The 18862-nt window shown below is 53.6% G+C and overlaps 1 protein-coding gene across 1 annotated transcript in view; it reads left to right on the top strand.

Annotated features, from left to right (window-relative positions):
* Window positions 1-6844, top strand: part of ZNF777 (zinc finger protein 777) — a 28933-nt gene extending 22089 nt beyond the window's left edge. The window contains exons 9-11 of the mRNA XM_060195677.1: window positions 103-354; window positions 1932-2006; window positions 4945-6844. Of these exons, the coding sequence (XP_060051660.1) occupies window positions 103-354; window positions 1932-2006; window positions 4945-6182 (1565 nt within the window). The 3' untranslated portion in view covers window positions 6183-6844. The remainder of the gene's footprint in view (window positions 1-102; window positions 355-1931; window positions 2007-4944) is intronic.
* The last annotated feature ends 12018 nt before the right edge of the window (window positions 6845-18862 follow it).

Genomic DNA, 18862 nt, shown 5'->3' with positions numbered 1-18862 from the left:
CTGGGGGCTCGAACCGGAATCCTTCCACCGGTCCTTGTGCAGGCGCACTGAGCACAGCGTCTGGGTCCCCTTGTTTCCCTCCCCTCCCCGCCCCCTCACCAGCCCACGACGGGATCGTGATTAAGATCGAGGTGCAGACCAATGACGAGGGCTCGGAGAGCCTGGAGGCGCCGGAGCCCCTGATGGGGCAGGTGGAGGAGCACGGCTTCCAGGACTCGGAGCTGGGGGACCCGTGCGGGGAGCAGCCCGACCTGGACATGCAGGAGCAGGAGGCCACGCTGGAGGAGTCCACCGAGGGCTCCAGCGAGTTCGGGGAGCTCAAGCAGATGCTGGTGCAGCAGCGGAACTGCGCAGGTCAGCCGGGGCCCCGGGCGAGGGCGGCTGAGGGGGGTGGGTGCCTGTGCGGGCAGGTTCTCCCCACCTTTGTCTTTGCCCCCTCACTGACAGGGAAGAGAATGCGGAGAACACCGGAGGTAGCCGGGCGCTGCTTCTCCTATCTGAGAGGGAAGGGGAAAAGGAAGGACACCTGGGAGCTGTAATAGGTGTAGGTGTGGGTGTGGTTTAGGAAGGAAGAGCAGGGGGGCCCGGGCGCAAGGACCCCGGCTCCCCACCTGCAGGGGAGTCGCTTCACAAGCGGTGAAGTAGGTCTGCAGGTGTCTGTCTTTCTCTCCCCTCCTCTCTCAATTTCTCTCTGTCCTATCCAACGACAGCAGCAGCAGCAACAAGATAGACAAAATGGTCACCTGGAGCAGTGAATCTGCAGTGCAGACACCAAGCCCCAGTGATAACCCTGGTGGGAAAGGAAGGAAGGAAGGAAGGAAGGAAGCAGGGCCCTAGGGTTGGATAAAAATAGCATAGAAGGGGCTGAGTGGTAGCACAAATACTACAGTGCACAAGGACCCGGGTTCAAGCCCCTCGTCCCCACCTGAAGTGGGGTCGCTTCACAAGCAGTGAAGCAGGGCTGCGGATGTCTCTCTTTCTCTCTTCCTCTCTATCCCCCTCCTTCTTTCTCAATTCCTCTGTCTCTTACAAGTTATATATATATATTTTTTTTTAATTTAATTTTTTTTTAAACCAGAGCACTGCTCAGCTCTGGTTTATGATTAAAGTGTGGGGGATTGAACTTGGGACTTTAGAGCCTCAGGCATAAGAGTCTCTTTGCATAACCCCTGCCTAAAATATGTCATTTTTTACAGCTTCATTTAAAATAATTAGATAGATAGATTGATTGATAGAGTCTACCGGTATCTACAGCCTGGGCTTTATCATTGGAGGAGGGGGGCACAGAACTCTCACAGTGGGAGTAGTGTGGAATTACACCCCTTTTACCTTATAATCTTGTAAGCCACTATTAAATCACAAATAAACAGTTGGGGGTGGGGGGACTCTTTCCTGGCCAGGGGAGAAAGCATTACAGAGGGATCTTAGCAACCCTCTCTTCAGCCCCCCCTCCCCTCCCCCCCTGCCCCCAGACAGAGAAAGCTCCACTAATGGCCCGAGGTCACGTGACAGTGGCAGAGCCAGAAGTCACGCCTCCTGATCTGCCACCTCTGGTGCTCTGACATCACACAGGACGCCTCCATGGTCTCCGGTGATTCAGACCATCCGAGCGGGATCTGGATCGGATGCTATTGTCGTCGGGCCTTCACTGCCCCGGGTCAACGTTCTGAGGCAGAGACAGACAGACCGGGAGACACACCACAGCACCAAAGCTTCCCCGGCCCCACCCTGTGCTCCCATGTGGTGTATCCCAGGGGCTCGAACCTGGGTAATACACTTGGCTAAGCAGATGCCTTCCCGAAGTGGGCCTTGTCGTTGTCAGAGAGAGTGTGTGTGTGTGTGTGTGTGTTGCTTTTCGTGATAAACACCACACACGCTATCTTTTTCTGGGAGGATTTCAGCGCTGTTTTCGTCTCCTTGTTAAACCCCAGGGTCTCCGATCTGCACAGTGACTCCATGTGACTACGAGGACAGGAAGGAAGTGGGCTCCCAGGACAGCTACTGCGGTAGGTCCCACTGGCACTGAGCCTCCCTTGCTTTCCTGAGGAGAGCCTCAGGTGTGGAGGGTTTCTGGAAACGCTGTGTCCTGCTGCTTCTGCAGTTCTGGCCAGGAGTTCGACACGACACAGAATGATTACCTTTCATTTTTATCTGTAGCTTTAAAAAAAAAAATCCCCAGCAATTTGCCTGTTCGCATTTAAGAATGAGATATCCGTGGCAGCCTTCTTAGTGACCCAAGTCCTTGTGTTCAGATCACTGCACGTTATCCCAGAAATCTCTCTGCCATGGACTGCACAGAAGAGGGCACGTCCAGGGCGCCCTGGGAGAGTCGGCTAAGTTGGGCTTCGTAATAGAGACCTGGGGCCCGGGTAGACAGCATGATGGTTATGTAAAGAGACTCTCATGCCTGAGGCTCCAAAATTTCAGGTTCATTCCCCAGCACCACCATAAACCAGGACTGAGCAGTGCGCTGGTTAAATAATAATCATGATAATAGAGACCTTGTTGCCCTGTCTTCCTGTTGGCTGTAGTCAAAGCTGAGAAAAGGGCTGAGTGTCATTGTCTAGAGGTTGTTGTGTGAAGTTTAGGGCAGTCAGTCACCTCATTCTTATTTTTAAAATACTTTTTTAAAAAATATTTTATTTATTTATTTATGAGAAGGATAGGAGAGAGAGAGAAAGAACCAGACATCACTCTGGTACATGTGCTGCCAGGGATTGAACTCAGAACCTCATGCCTGAGAGACCAACATTTTATCCACTGCACCACCTCCCAGACCACTTAAAATACTTTTTTAAGGGCAGGGTGGGTAGCACACCCGGCTGGGCACACATAATATGAAGTGCAAGGATCCTGGTTCGAGCCCCCGGCTCCCCACCTGCGGGGGGGCGGGGGTGGGATGGTCGCTTCACAGGCCGTGAAGCAGGTCTGCAGGTGTCTTTCTCTCCCCCTCTATCTTCCCTCCTCTCTCAATTTCTCTTTGTCCTATCCAACAACACCAACAACAACAAAATGGAAAAAATGGCCTCCAAGAGCAGTGGATTCATAGTGCAGACAATGAGCCCCAGCGATAACTCTGGAGACAAATATATATATACATATATATAGTTTTTTTATGCCCGCGGAGACGTGACATCACTCCCATTTCTGTCTGTCTTGCATGGGCAATGCTTCTCTTCAGGGTAAGATCTAAGGCAGCTGACTCGGACTGCCCCCCCCCCCCCCCCACTGGAGGTACTTCCTCCTTTCTGGTCTGAAGCCCTTTGTTGAGTCTGTGCTGGGGTCACCTTCTTCTTGAGTCCTGAGGCCTGTACAGAGGGCCACAGCACAGGCAAAATCTTTTTTTTTTTTTTTTTAATGAGAGAAAGACCAGAGCCCTTTAGCTCTGGCTTGCGGTGGTGCCTGGAATTGAACCTGGGACTTTGGGGCCTCAGGCATGAAAGTCTTTTTGCAGAACCATTCTACTATCTATCCGCACCCTCCTCCTACAGCCAAGTTATTATTATTACTGTCTTATTTATTAAGGAGGGGGGAGGGAAGCCACCAGAGCTCTGCTCAGCTCTGGCTGATGGTGGTGCTGGGGATTGAACCTGGCACGCCAGAGCCTCAGGCAGTAAGTCTTTTTGCAGGACCGCCTTGCCATCTCCCCAGCCCATGCAGCCACGTTCTAAAGGAGGGGTTGACTGGGTTTGGAGTAGTAGCTGGTCTCTGCCAACCTGACGAGACCTCGGGCCAGCCCTGAACTCCGTCAGCTCAGGGACAGTGCTAGGTGATCCCCAGGTTCTGACAAGGTCCGGATCCAGCACCTGAGACCCGTGGGCACGGCCGCCCCACCACACCTGTGGAAGGGGCTGGTTCTTGATTGACGTCCCCCTGTAATGGGATGTCGTGAGTGAGCAGAGAGAACGGATGTGAAGTGCTGTGCACAAGCCCGGGTTTGTTTGCTCGTAAGTGTCGTGCAGACGCAGCTCCCCACTCCCAGGCGGGCTCAGGAGAGAGCAGCTTCTCTGTCACACAGGCGGGGAGAGAAACAGCTCCCCGTTCACAGCGTTCAGCAGCCACCAGGAACTAAAGCTGTGACCAAGGAGGCCGGGCAGAGAGAGCGGGAGGGTGGGCCCTGCCCTGTCTCAGAGTGTGCACTAGAACTTGTGGGAGCCGCATGGAGACCCCAGAGTCCAACTTGGGGCTGGTGGCAGGGGCCTGACCGGCAGGTGGGTGGGTCCCCAGGTGGGAGAGAGGCTGGGAAGGTCAAGGCCGGGCGTCCTGAGACTGCCGATGGGGCAGTGGGCTCCTCAGGGGAGGTTTGGGGGGGGGAGGTGGAGCTGGGGGTGGCACAGCATGGTGACACCCAGGGGGGGGCTCCAGGACAGAAGTCATGAAAGGGGGGGTGGCTTGGGGTGGGGGTTGGGAACTGTATCCTTGGTAGGTAGGCGCTGGGGATGCTAGCTTTGGACTTCTTGGGTCTGGGGCCTCAGTGCGTTGGGGGCTTGGTCTGGGGCCCCTCCTTGGGTCTGGGGCCTCAGCGGGGTGGAGGCCTGGTCTGGGGCCCCTCCTTGGGTCTGGGGCCTCAGTGGGGTGGAGGCCTGGTCTGGGGCCCCTCCTTGGGTCTGGGGCCTCAGTGGGGTGGGGGCTTGGTCTGGGGCCCCTCCTTGGGTCTGGGGCCTCAGCGGGGTGGGGGCCTGGTCTGGGGCCCCTCTTTGCTGCTGGGCAAGTGGGTCCCGAGAAGCCGCCTCCCTGGGGACACTTGGGGGCCTGAGTGTCTGGGCCCATCCTCGGGGTGAAGCTCCATCGCCAAGCACCTCCTCCGAGTCCCCAAGCCAGAGGGTGGCAGGCGGGGCGGGGAGGGTGCTTTCCCGGGCTTCTCCCTGGCGACATTGAGGGACCGGGCAGGTGTGACACTCAGGCTGCCTGTCTGTCTGTCCGTCTCTCCCGGCCCCCCTGCAGAAGGGATCGTGATCAAGACCGAGGAGCAGGACGACGACGACGAGGAGGAGGACGACGACGACGAGCTGCCCCCGCACCTGCAGGCCCTGGGGCGCTACGAGGCGGGCCTGTACCCGGCCCCGCTGCCCGGCGAGCTGTCCCCCGACTGCGGCGACGACAGCCCCCCGCCCCTGCCGCTGCCCCTGGCGCGGGGCCCGTCGTCGTCGAAGCGCCTGGCGCCCGCCCCGCACGGACACCCGCACGGGCACCACTCGGGCGAGCGCCACGCGGCGGCCCAGCAGCAGCGCCAGCGGCGCGGGGAGCGGCCCTTCACGTGCGTGGAGTGCGGCAAGAGCTTCCGCCTCAAGATCAACCTCATCATCCACCAGCGCAACCACGTCAAGGAGGGGCCGTACGAGTGCGGCGACTGCGACGCCACCTTCCGCCACAAGCAGCAGCTGTCCCTGCACCAGCGCGGCCACCGCACGCGCTCGGCCTGCGCGTCCCCGGAGCACGCGTCGCCCTGCGGCTCCAAGCACGGGGGGCTCAAGCCGCGCCCCAAGTCGCCGAGCGGCAGTGCGGGCAGCAGCGGGGGTGGCGGCGGGGGCGGCGGCGCGGGGGGCAGCGGGGGCGGCGGCGGCAGCAGCGGCGGCGGGGGCCCCAAGCCCTACAAGTGCCCCGAGTGCGACAGCAGCTTCAGCCACAAGTCCAGCCTGACCAAGCACCAGATCACGCACACGGGCGAGCGGCCCTACACCTGCCCCGAGTGCAAGAAGAGCTTCCGCCTGCACATCAGCCTGGTGATCCACCAGCGCGTGCACGCCGGCAAGCACGAGGTGTCGTTCATCTGCAGCCTGTGCGGCAAGAGCTTCAGCCGCCCGTCGCACCTGCTGCGCCACCAGCGGACTCACACGGGCGAGCGGCCCTTCAAGTGCCCCGAGTGCGAGAAGAGCTTCAGCGAGAAGTCCAAGCTCACCAACCACTGCCGCGTGCACTCCCGCGAGCGCCCGCACGCCTGCCCCGAGTGCGGCAAGAGCTTCATCCGCAAGCACCACCTGCTGGAGCACCGGCGCATCCACACGGGCGAGCGGCCCTACCACTGCGCCGAGTGCGGCAAGCGCTTCACGCAGAAGCACCACCTGCTGGAGCACCAGCGCGCGCACACGGGCGAGCGGCCCTACCCCTGCACGCACTGCGCCAAGTGCTTCCGCTACAAGCAGTCGCTCAAGTACCATCTGCGGACCCACACGGGCGAGTGAGGCCCGGGACTCGGCCCCCGCCCTGCCCCGCCCTGCCCTGCCCGCGCGCCCGCGCCCCCAGCACGCGCACCGCGCCCCCACCCGCGCCTCACACCTCCCCCCCCCAGCCCCCTGCCGTCGGCTCCCCTGCTCTGCTGGCCCCTCCACCCGCAGACTCCGACCTGGGGAAGGGGGGGCGCTCCCCGGCCGCTTGCTGTCGTGTTCACCTGTGGCCCAGCCCCGGGGTGGGGAGAGCCCGGGCCCCCCTTGGCGCGCTGTTCGTTTTTTTGGGTTTTTTTTTTTGTTTTTTTTTTTCGTGACAATAAAATGGATGAAACCAGTCGCCAGGCCCCGCGGCAGTGATTGGGCCACGCGGCGGCGGCGGCGGCGGCGGCTGGGGCGTGGAGGGTAGGTAGGTAGCGGGTGCAGGGCCGCTGAGCCTGGCTGGCCGCAGGGTGACGCTTGGGAGGCCGCGGTCAGGCGCGGATAAGGACAGCGGTTGATGGGGCCAGGTGGCGGAGCGCAGGTGTTACAGTGCACGAGGACCCGGGTTCGAGCCCCCGCCCCCTTCCCATGTGCCGGGAAGCAGCTTCACTAGAGATGAAGCAGTGCTGTAGTAGCTCTCTGTTTTTCCTGCCCCTCACAACATCTCTCCGTCCTGCTAAATAAAGAAATGAATTAAAGAGATGCAGTGGAGTGGTTGAGTGGGGGGAGACAGCATAACGGTGATGCAAAAAGCCTTTCATGCCAAGGGTACCAAAAGCCCCCAGGTTTGATCCAGAGCTGAGCAGCGCTCCGGTGGGGAAAACAATAGCCAAGCGGATACCTGTGGAAACACCTTGTGACCTAGAGGTTCCCATCCCGGGCTTTTACCCAAAAGACGTCACACCAATTCAAAGGGATAAGACGCAGCCCCATGTTTTCACAGTGGCTTTTCTCAACAATAATAGGACATCTGCTCAATGGAGTATTGCCCAGCACTAAAAAAAAAAAAAAGATGATATTGTGACCTTTGGGGGTAAAGTGGATGGAACTGGAGAAGGCTGTGCCCAGTGAAGCAAGCCAGGAGGGCAAGGACCACTGCCGGATGGTTCACTCAGATGGGGAATGCAGGGCACAACGCACGAATGTGAAAACACAAAATGCCGACCTGTATCTAAGGCTGGGGAAATTCGTGGTTATCTGGGGGGGGGGGGGGGGGACACAGACCTTTGGTGACAGGAGTGCTGAGAAGCTATACTGGGGGGGGGGGGGTCAGCACACGGGGATGGGAACAAAAGTGCAAGGACCCCAGTTCGAACCCCCAGCTCCCCATCTGCAGGATGAAAGCTTCACAAGCAGTGAAGCAGGGCTGCAGGTGTCTCTCTCCCTCTCTGTCTCCCTCTCCCCCTCTCAATTTCTCTCTGTCCTGTCCAATTAAAAAGAAAAAGAAAAATGGCCACCAGGAACAGTGAATTTGTCATTCTGGCACTGAGCCCCAGCTATAACCCTGGAGGCAAAAAGAAGAAGAAGAAGAAGAAGAAGAAGCTATACTCCTGAGAGAAAAACAAAAATCAAGCAACAGAGTGGCTTGGGGATGACAGCCCACAGCAGTGGTCAGCAGGCCAGCTCACTGGAGGCCTTTCAGATTCTGTGCGGCCAGGTACAGGGGCCACAGGCCCTGGGGAAGGAAAGGAAGGACGGAAGAGGTAGAGACACTGACCCACCTGAAGGGGGTCCCAGCTCCTTGCCACAGACCCCATGAGTGCCCTGTGCTGGGGCAGTCCTTGGTTGGGAAGGGCAGACAGGCTGGGTAGGGGGGTCCATGGCGAAGGGAGGCACGGACTCCCTCCCACCCTTCCCCCACCTCCAGCTTGGGGGAAACCACAGTCACCTGCTTCCCAAAGTGCCCATATTCAGAAGTGCTGAATCTCCGCGTCACCTTGGTCTGGCTAGGCTCGCCCCATGCCACCCCTGCTGGGAGGCGTTGAAAGAAACTTAGGCAGGGGGGAGGTACTGGGTACAGGGGGGCCTGTAGTTGGCCCTGGCGTCTGGGGGGTGGGGCGGTGCCCAGTGTGGCAGAGATGCTCAGACCTAAGACCGTGGTGGTTGGGGTGGAGCTCAGGGAAGAGACTCAGAATGGCCTTAAGGGCTGGTGCCACCAAGTCCTCCTCAGAGAGCTCCAGGAGTGATGGGGGTGAGCTTTATTCCTGTGACATCTGTTTGATAAAGACTAGAGGTGGGGCTGGGGCGGCCGGCGGCGTACCCGGTTAAGTACACGTAGTACTGTGCGCAAGGATACACACAAGGACCCCAGTTCGAGCCCCAGCTCCCCACCTGAAACGGAGACGCCTTATGAGTACTGCAGCAGGTCTGCAGGTGTCTATCTATCTCTCCTTCTCTCTATCTTCCCTTCCCCTTCTCTCCTCAATTTCTCTCTGTCCTGCCAAATGAAAAGGGGGAAAGGGGGCCACTAGAAGCAGGGGATTGGTACTGCTGACACCGAGCTTCAGCGACTGGAGACATTAAAAAGAAGGAGGAGGAGGAGGGGAAGGGGAAGAAGGAGAAGAAGAAAGAAAAAGACTTGGGGTGGGGAAGGGTGATGGGAATGCACCTGTCCCGTAAAGTTCACGTTACCATGAACAAGGCCCCAGGTTCCCTCCTGCAGGTGGAAGCTTTTCATTTCAGTGTTTGAGTGCAGAGCTCTCTCTCTGTTTCTCTCAATTATCTTATCTTTCTTTATTAATTGGATAGAGACAACCAGAAATTGAGAGGGAAGTAGGTAATAGAGGAGAGAGACAGAGAGACACCTGCAGCCCTGCTTCACCACTTGCGAAGCTTTCTCCCTGCAGGTGGGGACTAGGGGCTCAAACCCAGGTCCTTGTGCACTGAAACATGTGCGCTCAGCCAGGTGCACCACCACCTGCCCCCCTCTCTTTCTTTAATATTTTATTTTTGAGAGAGATGCAGAGAGAGAAACAACAGAGCACTGCTCAGCTCTGGCTTATGGTGGTGCAGGGAATTGAACCTGGGACTTTGGAGTCTCAGGCATGAGAGTCTCTTTGCATAACCATTATGCTATCTATCCCTAGCCCTGGTCCTCTCTCTTTCCCTCTCTATCTCCCCCTCTCCTCTCAATTCCTCTCTGTCCTATCAAATAAAAAAAGGGGGGGGAATGGCTACCAGAAGCAGAGGATTCATGGTGCAGGCACCAAGCTCCAGAGATAACTCTGGTGGCAAATAAATAAATAAATAAAATACTTTTAAAATATTTATTTGGGAGTCAGGCGGTAGTACAGAAGGTTAAGCGCACGTGGTGCAAAGCTCAAGGACCGGCCTAAGGATCCCGGTTCGAGCACCCGGCTCTCCACCTGCAGGGAAGTCGCTTCACAGGCGGTGAAGCAGGTCTGCAGGTGTCTGTCTTTCTCTCCCCCTCTCTGTCTTCCCCTCCTCTCTCCATTTCTCTCTGTCCTATCTAACAATGACAGCATCAATAACAATAATGATAACTACAATATCAATAGAAAATAACAAGGGCAACAAAAGGGAAAATAAATAAATTTTAAAAATTATTTATTGACAAGAAAGAGATGGCTCGGGCAAGTGCTAGGTCTTGAACTCTGGCCCTCATGCCTGTGCATCTGGCTTTTGACTTGCTACACCACATCTTGGCCCTGAAGGCTGGTGTCTGAACGGAATCCAAACTCAGTACTTGTGAAGTGGAGCGGGGCTGCCAGGGGGCCTCTGTGTCCCTGACCCCCTCTTCCCTCCAGGGACCCAGATCTTGTACCCCTCATGTCCCTTCCAGCACCTCCCTTTCCATCCAAGGTCCACACCAAACAGGGCTGGTCCCGAAGTGTCAACAGCCTAGGCTGACCAGACAAGGGTGGAAGTCCTACAGCCGGGTGTGTGTGTGTGGGGGGGGGGCATGACAGTGCCAGGCTCACAACATAATAAACACAGGCTGCGGAGACAGCATCTTGATGATGTAAAGAGGCCCTCCTGCCTGAGGCTCTGAAATCTCAGGTTCAAACCCCAGCATCCTTGTGCACAGAGCTGGACAGTGTTCTAGTAATGAATAAATAAATAAATGAATAAATAAATGTGCTTTCACTCAACCTTTCTCATTTCACTGTGAGCACTTGGAAATGCTTTTGGAAGATGTATTCATTTTTTATCTTTATTTATTTATTTTGAATAGAGACAGAGAGAAATTGTGAGGGGAGAGGAAATAGTGCGGGAAAGAAACAGAGAGACACCTGCAGACCTGCTTCACCAGTCATGAAGCTTTCCCCCTGCAGGTAGGGAGCTTGAACCCAGATCCTTGCGCACTGTAATGTGTGCGCTTAACCAGGTGCCCCACCGCCTGGCCCCCTGTATTCATTTTTTATAATTATTTATTTATTTATTTTCCCTTTTGTTGTCCTTGTTGTTTTTTATGCTGTAGTTATTATTGTTGTTGTCATTGATGTCATCGTTGTTGGACAGGACAGAGAGAAATGGAGAGAGGAGGGGAAGACAGAGAGGGGGAGAGAAAGACAGACACCTGCAGACCTGCTTCACCGCCTGTGAAGTGACTCCCCTGCAGGTGGGGAGCCGGGGGCTGGAACTCGGATCCTTATGCCGGTCCTTATGCTTTGCGCCACCTGCGCTTAACCCGCCGCGCTACCGCCAGACTCCCAGATGTATTCATTTTTAAGTACAGCTCAGCTCTGGCCTAAGTGCTGGGGATCAAACCCAGGACCTCAGGCACTCACCTCCTGAGCTCTCTCCCACTGACCCAGCCCCCCAGCCTTGTCAGCTTCCAGCCGGGCTGCAGCTGGGGAGGCTGGCGGACTAGTGTACCCCACAATGCTTCTCCCAACAGGCAGAAGCCAAATGCTTCCCTTGGGTCCAGAGTCCAACTCTGGTCTCACGGGAACCTGCTCCTTAGTCTTAGGGGGCAGGTGGGGGGGGGCAGGAACAGGGGCAGGCTTGAACTCTGAGCTGGCAGGGGGCTCTTCCCGGGGCTTTGCAGCACCTCCCCCACCCCCAGCAATTACTGGGGGTCCTGTGCTCTCACAGCGCTCTCAGGATTAATCTGATCAACTGTAAAATCAATTAATTTATTCAATCCAGTTAATGTGTTCAGAAAGCTAAACTCGCAAACTCATTAACTGCCACCTGCCATGGGCCTCGCGGAGTCGTGGACCAGAAAGAATTCTTGCCGTGAGCTGAGCCTTCTGGTTTCAGAAGACATGAGACCTGGTGTGCAGAGGGCTCCCTGGCGCCCTCACCTCAGACCCGTTTCACAGGACAGAACTGGTGGATCATGGAGTAAGCCAAGATCACACAGCTGTCCACTGGTGGGGCTGGGGTTTGAACTGGAGTCTTTCTGACTTCAAAGCCCATGTGGTTGGCCTTTCAAAGTTCTTTTTTTGTTTGTTTCTATATTTTATTTACTTTATTTTAATGAGAGAAAGAGATACAGAGAGAGACCCCTGCTCAGCTCTGGCTGATGGTGGTGCTGGGAACTGAACCTGGGACCTCAGAGCCTCAGGCAGGAGAGTGTTTTGCAGAACTATGATGCTGTCTCCCCAGCCCCCAAAGTTATTTTTTGGGGATATGACTTATTTTTTCTTATTTTTATCTATTTATTATTGGATAGAGACAGAGAGAAATTGAGAGGGGAGCAGGAGATAGGAGCAGGAGAGAGACAGAGAGACAGATAGGAGCAGGAGAGAGACAGAGAGACACCTGCAGCCCTGCTTCACCACTCGTGAAGCTTTCCCCCTGCAGTTGGGGCCCAAGGGCTTGAACCTGTGTCTTTGTGCCCTGTAATGTGTGTGCTTAATCAGGTGTGTCACCACCTGGGCCCCTGATTTATTTTTTCCTTCTCTCTCTCTCTTTTTCTGTGTGTGTGTGTGTGTTATACATGTGAAATTTCGCCACTCACTCCAAGGGTTGTTTTTTTCCCTTTTTTTTTTTTTTGGGGGGGGGGTGATGAATGGCTTACATCATGTTTTTTTTAATAATTTTTTAAGTTCAGATATATATATATATATATATATATATATACACACACACACACACACACACACACACACATATATATATATAGAGAGAGAGAGAGACATCACAGTACAGCCTCACCATTCATGGGGCTTCCCCTAGCACTGTGGTGTTCCCATGTGGTACCAGGCATGAACCTGGGACTTCACACATAAAAAGACTCTCACCTACCAAGTGAGTGACCTCCTAGCCCTGAGACCTGATTTTTTCTTCTTTCTTTCTTTCTTTCTTTCTTTCTTTCTTTCTTTCTTTCTTTCTTTCTTTTCCTCCATGGTTATTGCTGGGACTTGGTGTCACACTATGAATCCACTGCTCCTGGCAGCCATTTTTTTCCTTCTTTTTTTTTCTTTATAAGCTAGGACAGAGAGAAATTGATAGAGGAGGGGGAGATACAGAGGAAGAGAAAAAGACACCTGCAGACCTGCTTCACCACCTGTGAAGCTTCCCTCCTGCAGGTGGGGAGCTGGGGGCTCAAGCCGAGATTCTTGTGTTCTGTACTATGTGGCTGAAGCCAGTGTACTTCCGCAAAGGCCCTGATTTTTTTCTCTCTCTCCAAAGGAAGAAGGCTAGCACTATCTTCACATGAGTCCACTGTGTCCTCAGTCTAAAATTTCAGGCAGAGTTGTGGGAAATGCTATACGGAGCTGACTGTGATCTGCACTGTGTGCTTTCCAAAATGGTGGACCCAGCGAGAGAAAATTAAAAGCATAGTTTGAGGTCTGCAGGGATGACGTGGGGGCCAGGGCTCACGGCCCAGGTCTGAGCCTCGGAACCTCAGAGAAGCTTCTGTGATCATGGTGGCTGTGGTGCTGCGGCATCTGTCTCCTCTGGAGTCTCTCTGTCTTAATGAGGAGAACTGACCCCTAGAACCTGGGAGGTGGCACAGTGGGCAAAGCATTGGACTCTCAAGCATGAGGGTCTGAGTTTGAACCCTGGCATTGCATGTGCCTGAATGACGCTCTGCTTCTCTCTCTCTCTCCCTCTTTCCCTCTCCTCCCCATATTAGTAAAAAACAACAACAACAACAACAAATAAGGGGTGCCAGTCCCTGTTCGGGTGCCAGTTGCCAGTCTAGCTTTGCAGGCAGTAGAGAGATGACCAGGGACTCATGGCTGAGCTGGGAAGCAGTATCTCGTTTATTAATCAGATACATTGCCTTTTATGCATCTCTTCATCAGAAGTGGCAAGGGAAAGAAAATGACTAGGAGAGGGGGCAGAGCAAAAAAAAGAGCATAAACAGAACATAGAAAGCTTCCATTTAACCAGTGGGGATTAAACCAATACCCTGCAGGCAGGGCAGGTCTCAGGCAAAACAATGATTATGTAAATAGACCACATCTTAAGTAATACAAGCAAACCTAATGTGATGATCAAAACAGAAGGTCTTAGAAGCAGAATTTAGAAGCAGACCAACAAAAGGGCCATGCAATGGCACACCTAGTTAAGTGCAAGGACCCGGGTTCAAGCCCCCATTTGCCACCTGCAAGGTTTCCGCTTCACAAGTGGTGAAGCAAGTCTGCAAGTATCTACCTTTGTCTTTCCCTCTCTATCTCCCCTCCTCTCTCAATTTCTCTCTGTCCTGTCCAATAAAATGTCTGCCAAGAGCAGTGGATTCCTACTGCTGGCACCTGGCTCCAGTGATAACTTTGGTCACAAATAATAATAATGATAATAATAATAATAAACAAATAAGGGGGGACCCAGTGGTAGTGCACCTGGTTAATTGTACACATTACCATGCACAGGGACCTAGGTTCAAGGCCCCACTCCCCAACTGCAGAGGGGAAGCTTCGCAGGCAGTGAAGCAGGCCTGTAGGTGTCTTATCTTTCCTTCTCCTTCTCTGCCTTCCTCTCGCTCTCAATTTCTCTCTGTCTTATCAAATAAATTAATGAGTGGAAGAAGAATGGGGGAGAAAAGAAGTATGTGTGCAAGGCTGGTCACACACACACTCACACACACACACATGCACACACACACATGCACGCACACACACTCACACACACACATGCACGCACACACATGCACGCACACACACATGCACACACACATGCACACACACGCACACACATGCACACACACGCACACACACATGCACACACATGCACGCACACACACACACACGCACACATACATGCACACACACACCAGAAAAGGCTTCAGTATAAATGGAGCCTATGGTTGGTTTATTTGCTTATCTTTTTATTTTATTCTCTTTTGTTGCCCTTGTTGTTTTATTGTTGTAGTTATTATGTTGTTGTTACTGATGTCGTCATTGTTGGGTAGGACAGAGAGAAATGGAGAGAAGAGGGGAAGACAGAGAGGGGGAGAGAAAGACAGACACCTGCAGCCCTGCTTCACTGCCTGTGAAACGACTCCCCTGCAGGTGGGGAGCCGGGGTCTCGAACCGGGATCCTTACACCAGTCCTTGCACTTTGCGCCACCTGCGCTTAACCCCGCTGCGCTACCGCCAGGCTCCCTGAGCTCCAGAGCTCCACTTGGGGCTCTACTGCTCCTGATGGCCATTTTTTCTCTTTTAATTTACTTTACTTTTTTTGATAGGACAGAGAGAATTTAAGAGGGTCAGGCAGTGCCACACCAGGTGCAGTACACATAGTATGAAGCTCACGGACCTGTGCAAGGATCCAGGTTCAAGCCCCCCACTCCCCATCTGCAGGGAGGAAGCTTTACGAGCAATGAAGCAGGTCTTCAGGTGTCTGTCTTTCTCTCTCCCTCTCTATCTTTCTCTCCTCTCTCCATTTCTCTCCGTCCTATTCAAAAAATGGAAAAAATACCAGGAGCAGTGGATTTATAGTGTTGGCACCGAGCCCCAGTGGCAACACGGAAAGAAAGAGAGAGAGAGAGAGTAGTTTGGGAGGCGAGAGTCACCTGCTTTATTTGTTTCACCGCCCATGAAGCATCTCCCCTGCAGGTGGGGAGCGAGGACTGGAATCCAGGTCCTTGGTCATGGTAACATCTGTGCTTAACCAGATGTGCCACTGCCCAGCTCCCTGTTTTTTTTTTTTTTTAATGATTATTTGTTATGTTGACAGGACAGAGAATCTGAGAAGGAAGAACCCTTCTTCACTGCTTGTGGAGCTTTCCCCCCTGCAGGTAGGGGCCAGGGACTTGAACCTGGGTCCTTGCGCCTGGTAACATAGGTGCACCACCGCCCGGCCTATGTTTCTAGGACAGAGAAAGAGGACCATGTGTTATGGGGTGTCGGGAGGCGGGGAGCGCCTGTGACCGTCTGAGCTGCTCCCTCATAATGTATGGGGCAGCAGACTGGGCAGGATCCCAGTGTCCCTTCCCCGAGGGACTCCCTGGAGAAGCCGGATCAAGCCCCAGCAGTGCCCAGTGTCCACCCCATCCTCCACACTGAACTCGGGGGCCCCTCTCAGAGCCCCCCTAAGGCTCCCTGCCTCCCAGTCCTGCTCCCTCCGAGGTGGCCAGCTGCCAGCAGGTGTCTGTGGGGACCTTTCTGGAGACTCTGTTGTGGCGGCTCCTCAGATTAAGGGATCAGGGACATGGCCTCCAGGCCCTCCTGTTGCCAGGGCAACGCAGGCTGGCCGGGCCTCTCCCCCAGCCGTCTTGCAGAGCAAAATGGTGGGATTGTTTGGGAATCGATTCTGCATTCCCTTCCGCTGCTCTTCCAATGAGTGTTTTTAGTGAAAACATAGTACATTCTTGCCCTCTCACCGTCCACAAAGGGCTCAAAATGGTTTCCCAAGAAAGGAGGGAAGGAAGAAGAAAGAAAGGGGGCAGATGAAGCCAAGCATCGGCCAAGCACTGGGTTCTGACCTGGAAGCTTCGGCTCAGAAATCAGGCCTGGCCTTGGCCATGATATGACTTGATTAGGAATAAAAAAAATAAATAAAAAAGAATAAAGTCGCCGCTGTGATCACCAGGCCTCCTGGCGTCCCCAGCAGGCACTGTGCTGAACAAGTGCTTTGTCATTTTGTCACACGCCGACCTACACGGCTCTCTCCACCTTCCTCTTCCACAGGTGAAGCTCCAAGGAGGTTGAGCCATTAGCTGGAGCTCATGTATCCAGACCTCTGCTGTGTTTCTTGAAGGGAAGGCAGGAAAGGATGGGACGACTTCACTCTGGTGGGCAGCCCTGACGGTCCTGTGAGCACGATGGATGGATATTCTAGACCTGCCTCCAAATGGACAGCTGGCTGACCAGGGTGGTCCGGCCCCCTGGAACACTGGGACAGTCACACCGCTCTTCTGACCTGGGTAGAATACATGTTGCCAGGTCTCTGGGTGGCTGCGTGCTAACCTAGCCCCCGACCCCTTATTATGTTTGTTGGTATATTAACATTTTATTTATTTAGTTACTTACTTATTTGGAATAGGAACAGAGAGAAATTGAGAGAGATGGGGAGATAGAGACGAGAGACATCTGAAGCCCTGCTTCACTTTTTATTTATTTATTTATTTTATTTTTGAGTGAGATGAAGAGAGAGACAGTCACAGACGCAGAGGAAACACCAGAGCACTGTTCAGCTCTGGTTTATATGGTGGTGCGGGGGATTGAACCTGGGACTTCGGAGCCTCAGGCATGAGAATCTCTTTGCATAACCATTATGCTATCTACCCCCGCCCCCTGCTTCACTTCTTTTATTTTTTTATTTTAATATTTATTTATTCCCTTTTGTTGCCCTTGTTGTTTTATTGTTGTAGTTATTACTGATGCCATTGTTGTTGGATAGGACAGAGAGAAATAGAGATGGGGAAGACAGGGGGGAGAGAAAGACAGACACCTGCAGACCTGCTTCACCGCCTGTGAAGCGACTCCCCTGCAGGTGGGGAGCCGGGGGCTTGAACCAGGATCCTTACGTCAGTCCTTGCGCTTTGCGCCACCTGCGCTTAACCCGCTGCGCTGCTGCCTGACTCCCGCCTGCTTCACTTTTTATGAACCCTCCTCCTAGAGGTGGGGAGCTGGGGCTTGAACCCAGATCCTTGTGCACTGTACTATGTGCATTCAACCAGGTACACCACTGCCTGGCCCCCTGTTGTTGTTTTTAAGAGATTTCTTTCTTTTTTTAAAAAAATTTTTATTTATTTATTCCCTTTTGTTGCCCCTGTTGTTTTACTGTTGTAGTTATTATTGTTGCTATTGATGTCATCATTGTTGGATAGGACAGAGAGAAATGGAGAGAGGAGGGGAAGACAGAGAGGGAGAGAGAAAGACAGACACCTGCAGACCTGCTTCACCGCCTGTGAAGCGACTCCCCTGCAGGTGGGGAGCCAGGGGCTTGAACCGGGATCCTTTTTTTTTAAATATTTTATTTTATTTATTTATTCCCTTTTGTTGCCCTTGTTGTTTTATTGTTGTAGTTATTATTGTTGTTGTCGTCGTTGTTGGATAGGACAGAGAGAAATGGAGAGAGGAGGGGAAGACAGAGAGGAGGAGAGAAAGACAGACACCTGCAGACCTGCTTCACCGCCTGTGAAGCGACTCCCCTGCAGGTGGGCAGCCGGGGTTCGAACCGGGATCCTTATGCCGGTCCTTGTGCTTTGCGCCACCTGCGCTTAACCCGCGGCGCTACAGCCCGACTCCCCCTGAACCGGGATCCTTATGCCGGTCCTCGTGCTTTGCGCCACATGCGCTTAACCCGCTGCGCTACCGCCCGACTCCCTAGAGATTTATTTCTTAACAAGAAACGAGAGAAGCAGAGCACAGCACAGCACAGGCATGCTGGGGGGTGGGCTCAGGACAGTGTGCGTGCAAGTCTGGTGTCACCTCCTTAGCCTCAAGCCAGCCCAGGTGTGAACTGAACCCCAGTCCTTCCTGAAGGGCTTGGACAAGAGGTTTTGTGCCAGGACTTGGAGCTCCCTTTCAGAAAGAGATTTGGGAGGTAAAGTCAGACATGATAGGAAGACACAGAGCCCTGTCTGTCTCCAATCTTCCAAGCTTGCACTGCCTCTTGGGGTTCCTGTCATCCCTTCCATCTCTTGCACAAAGGAATCACACAGTTTCTTTTCCTACTTGTTTGTTTATTAGCGATGGAGCCTGGACCTGAGGCATGCATGAATTCACCGTTCTGGGTCACGGTTTTCATTCAGATGGAAAGACAGAGAGAAGGGAGAGACACCCCAACGACCTAGTCTTCCCAGGTGGGCTCAAATGTGGGCCATGCACAAGGCAGAGTAGTAGACTCACTCTGGTCAGTGAGCTACCTCTCGGCTCTCTCTCTGACTCCAGAATGCACTGTTTCTCCGCTCAGGTAATATCTGCATTGTCCAAGCCACCCCAGTTTGCGAAAACGGCTTCCCTGCCATCTGCAAACTCTGGTAACGGTGAGTGAGGCCAAGTTTTTTTTTTAAAGATAAGAGATGTTAAAGCACTAATAAAAAATTATTAAAAGAAAAAAAAAAAGATGAGAAAGACTCGAGCACAATTCCACTCCAGCATAAGCAATGCCGGGAATAGAACCCAGGATCTCCAAAGTGTCAGTCCCCTTCTCTGTATTGCTGGACACTTTCCTCAGTCCACTGGAAAACTGAGTTGTTGTGCTTTTAGGTGATTTATTTAATTATTTATTTTGAGACAGAGAGAAATTGAGAGGGGATGGGGAGATAGAGAGGAAAAGAAAGGGGGAGAGACAGAGACACATAGAGACTTGCAACACAAACTCACTGCTTGTGAAGCATTCCCCCCCAC

Source organism: Erinaceus europaeus, chromosome 8, assembly GCF_950295315.1.
Source record: "Erinaceus europaeus chromosome 8, mEriEur2.1, whole genome shotgun sequence".
NCBI classification, from domain to species: Eukaryota; Metazoa; Chordata; class Mammalia; order Eulipotyphla; family Erinaceidae; genus Erinaceus; species Erinaceus europaeus.
This window is presented reverse-complemented; position numbering and strand designations above follow the sequence as displayed.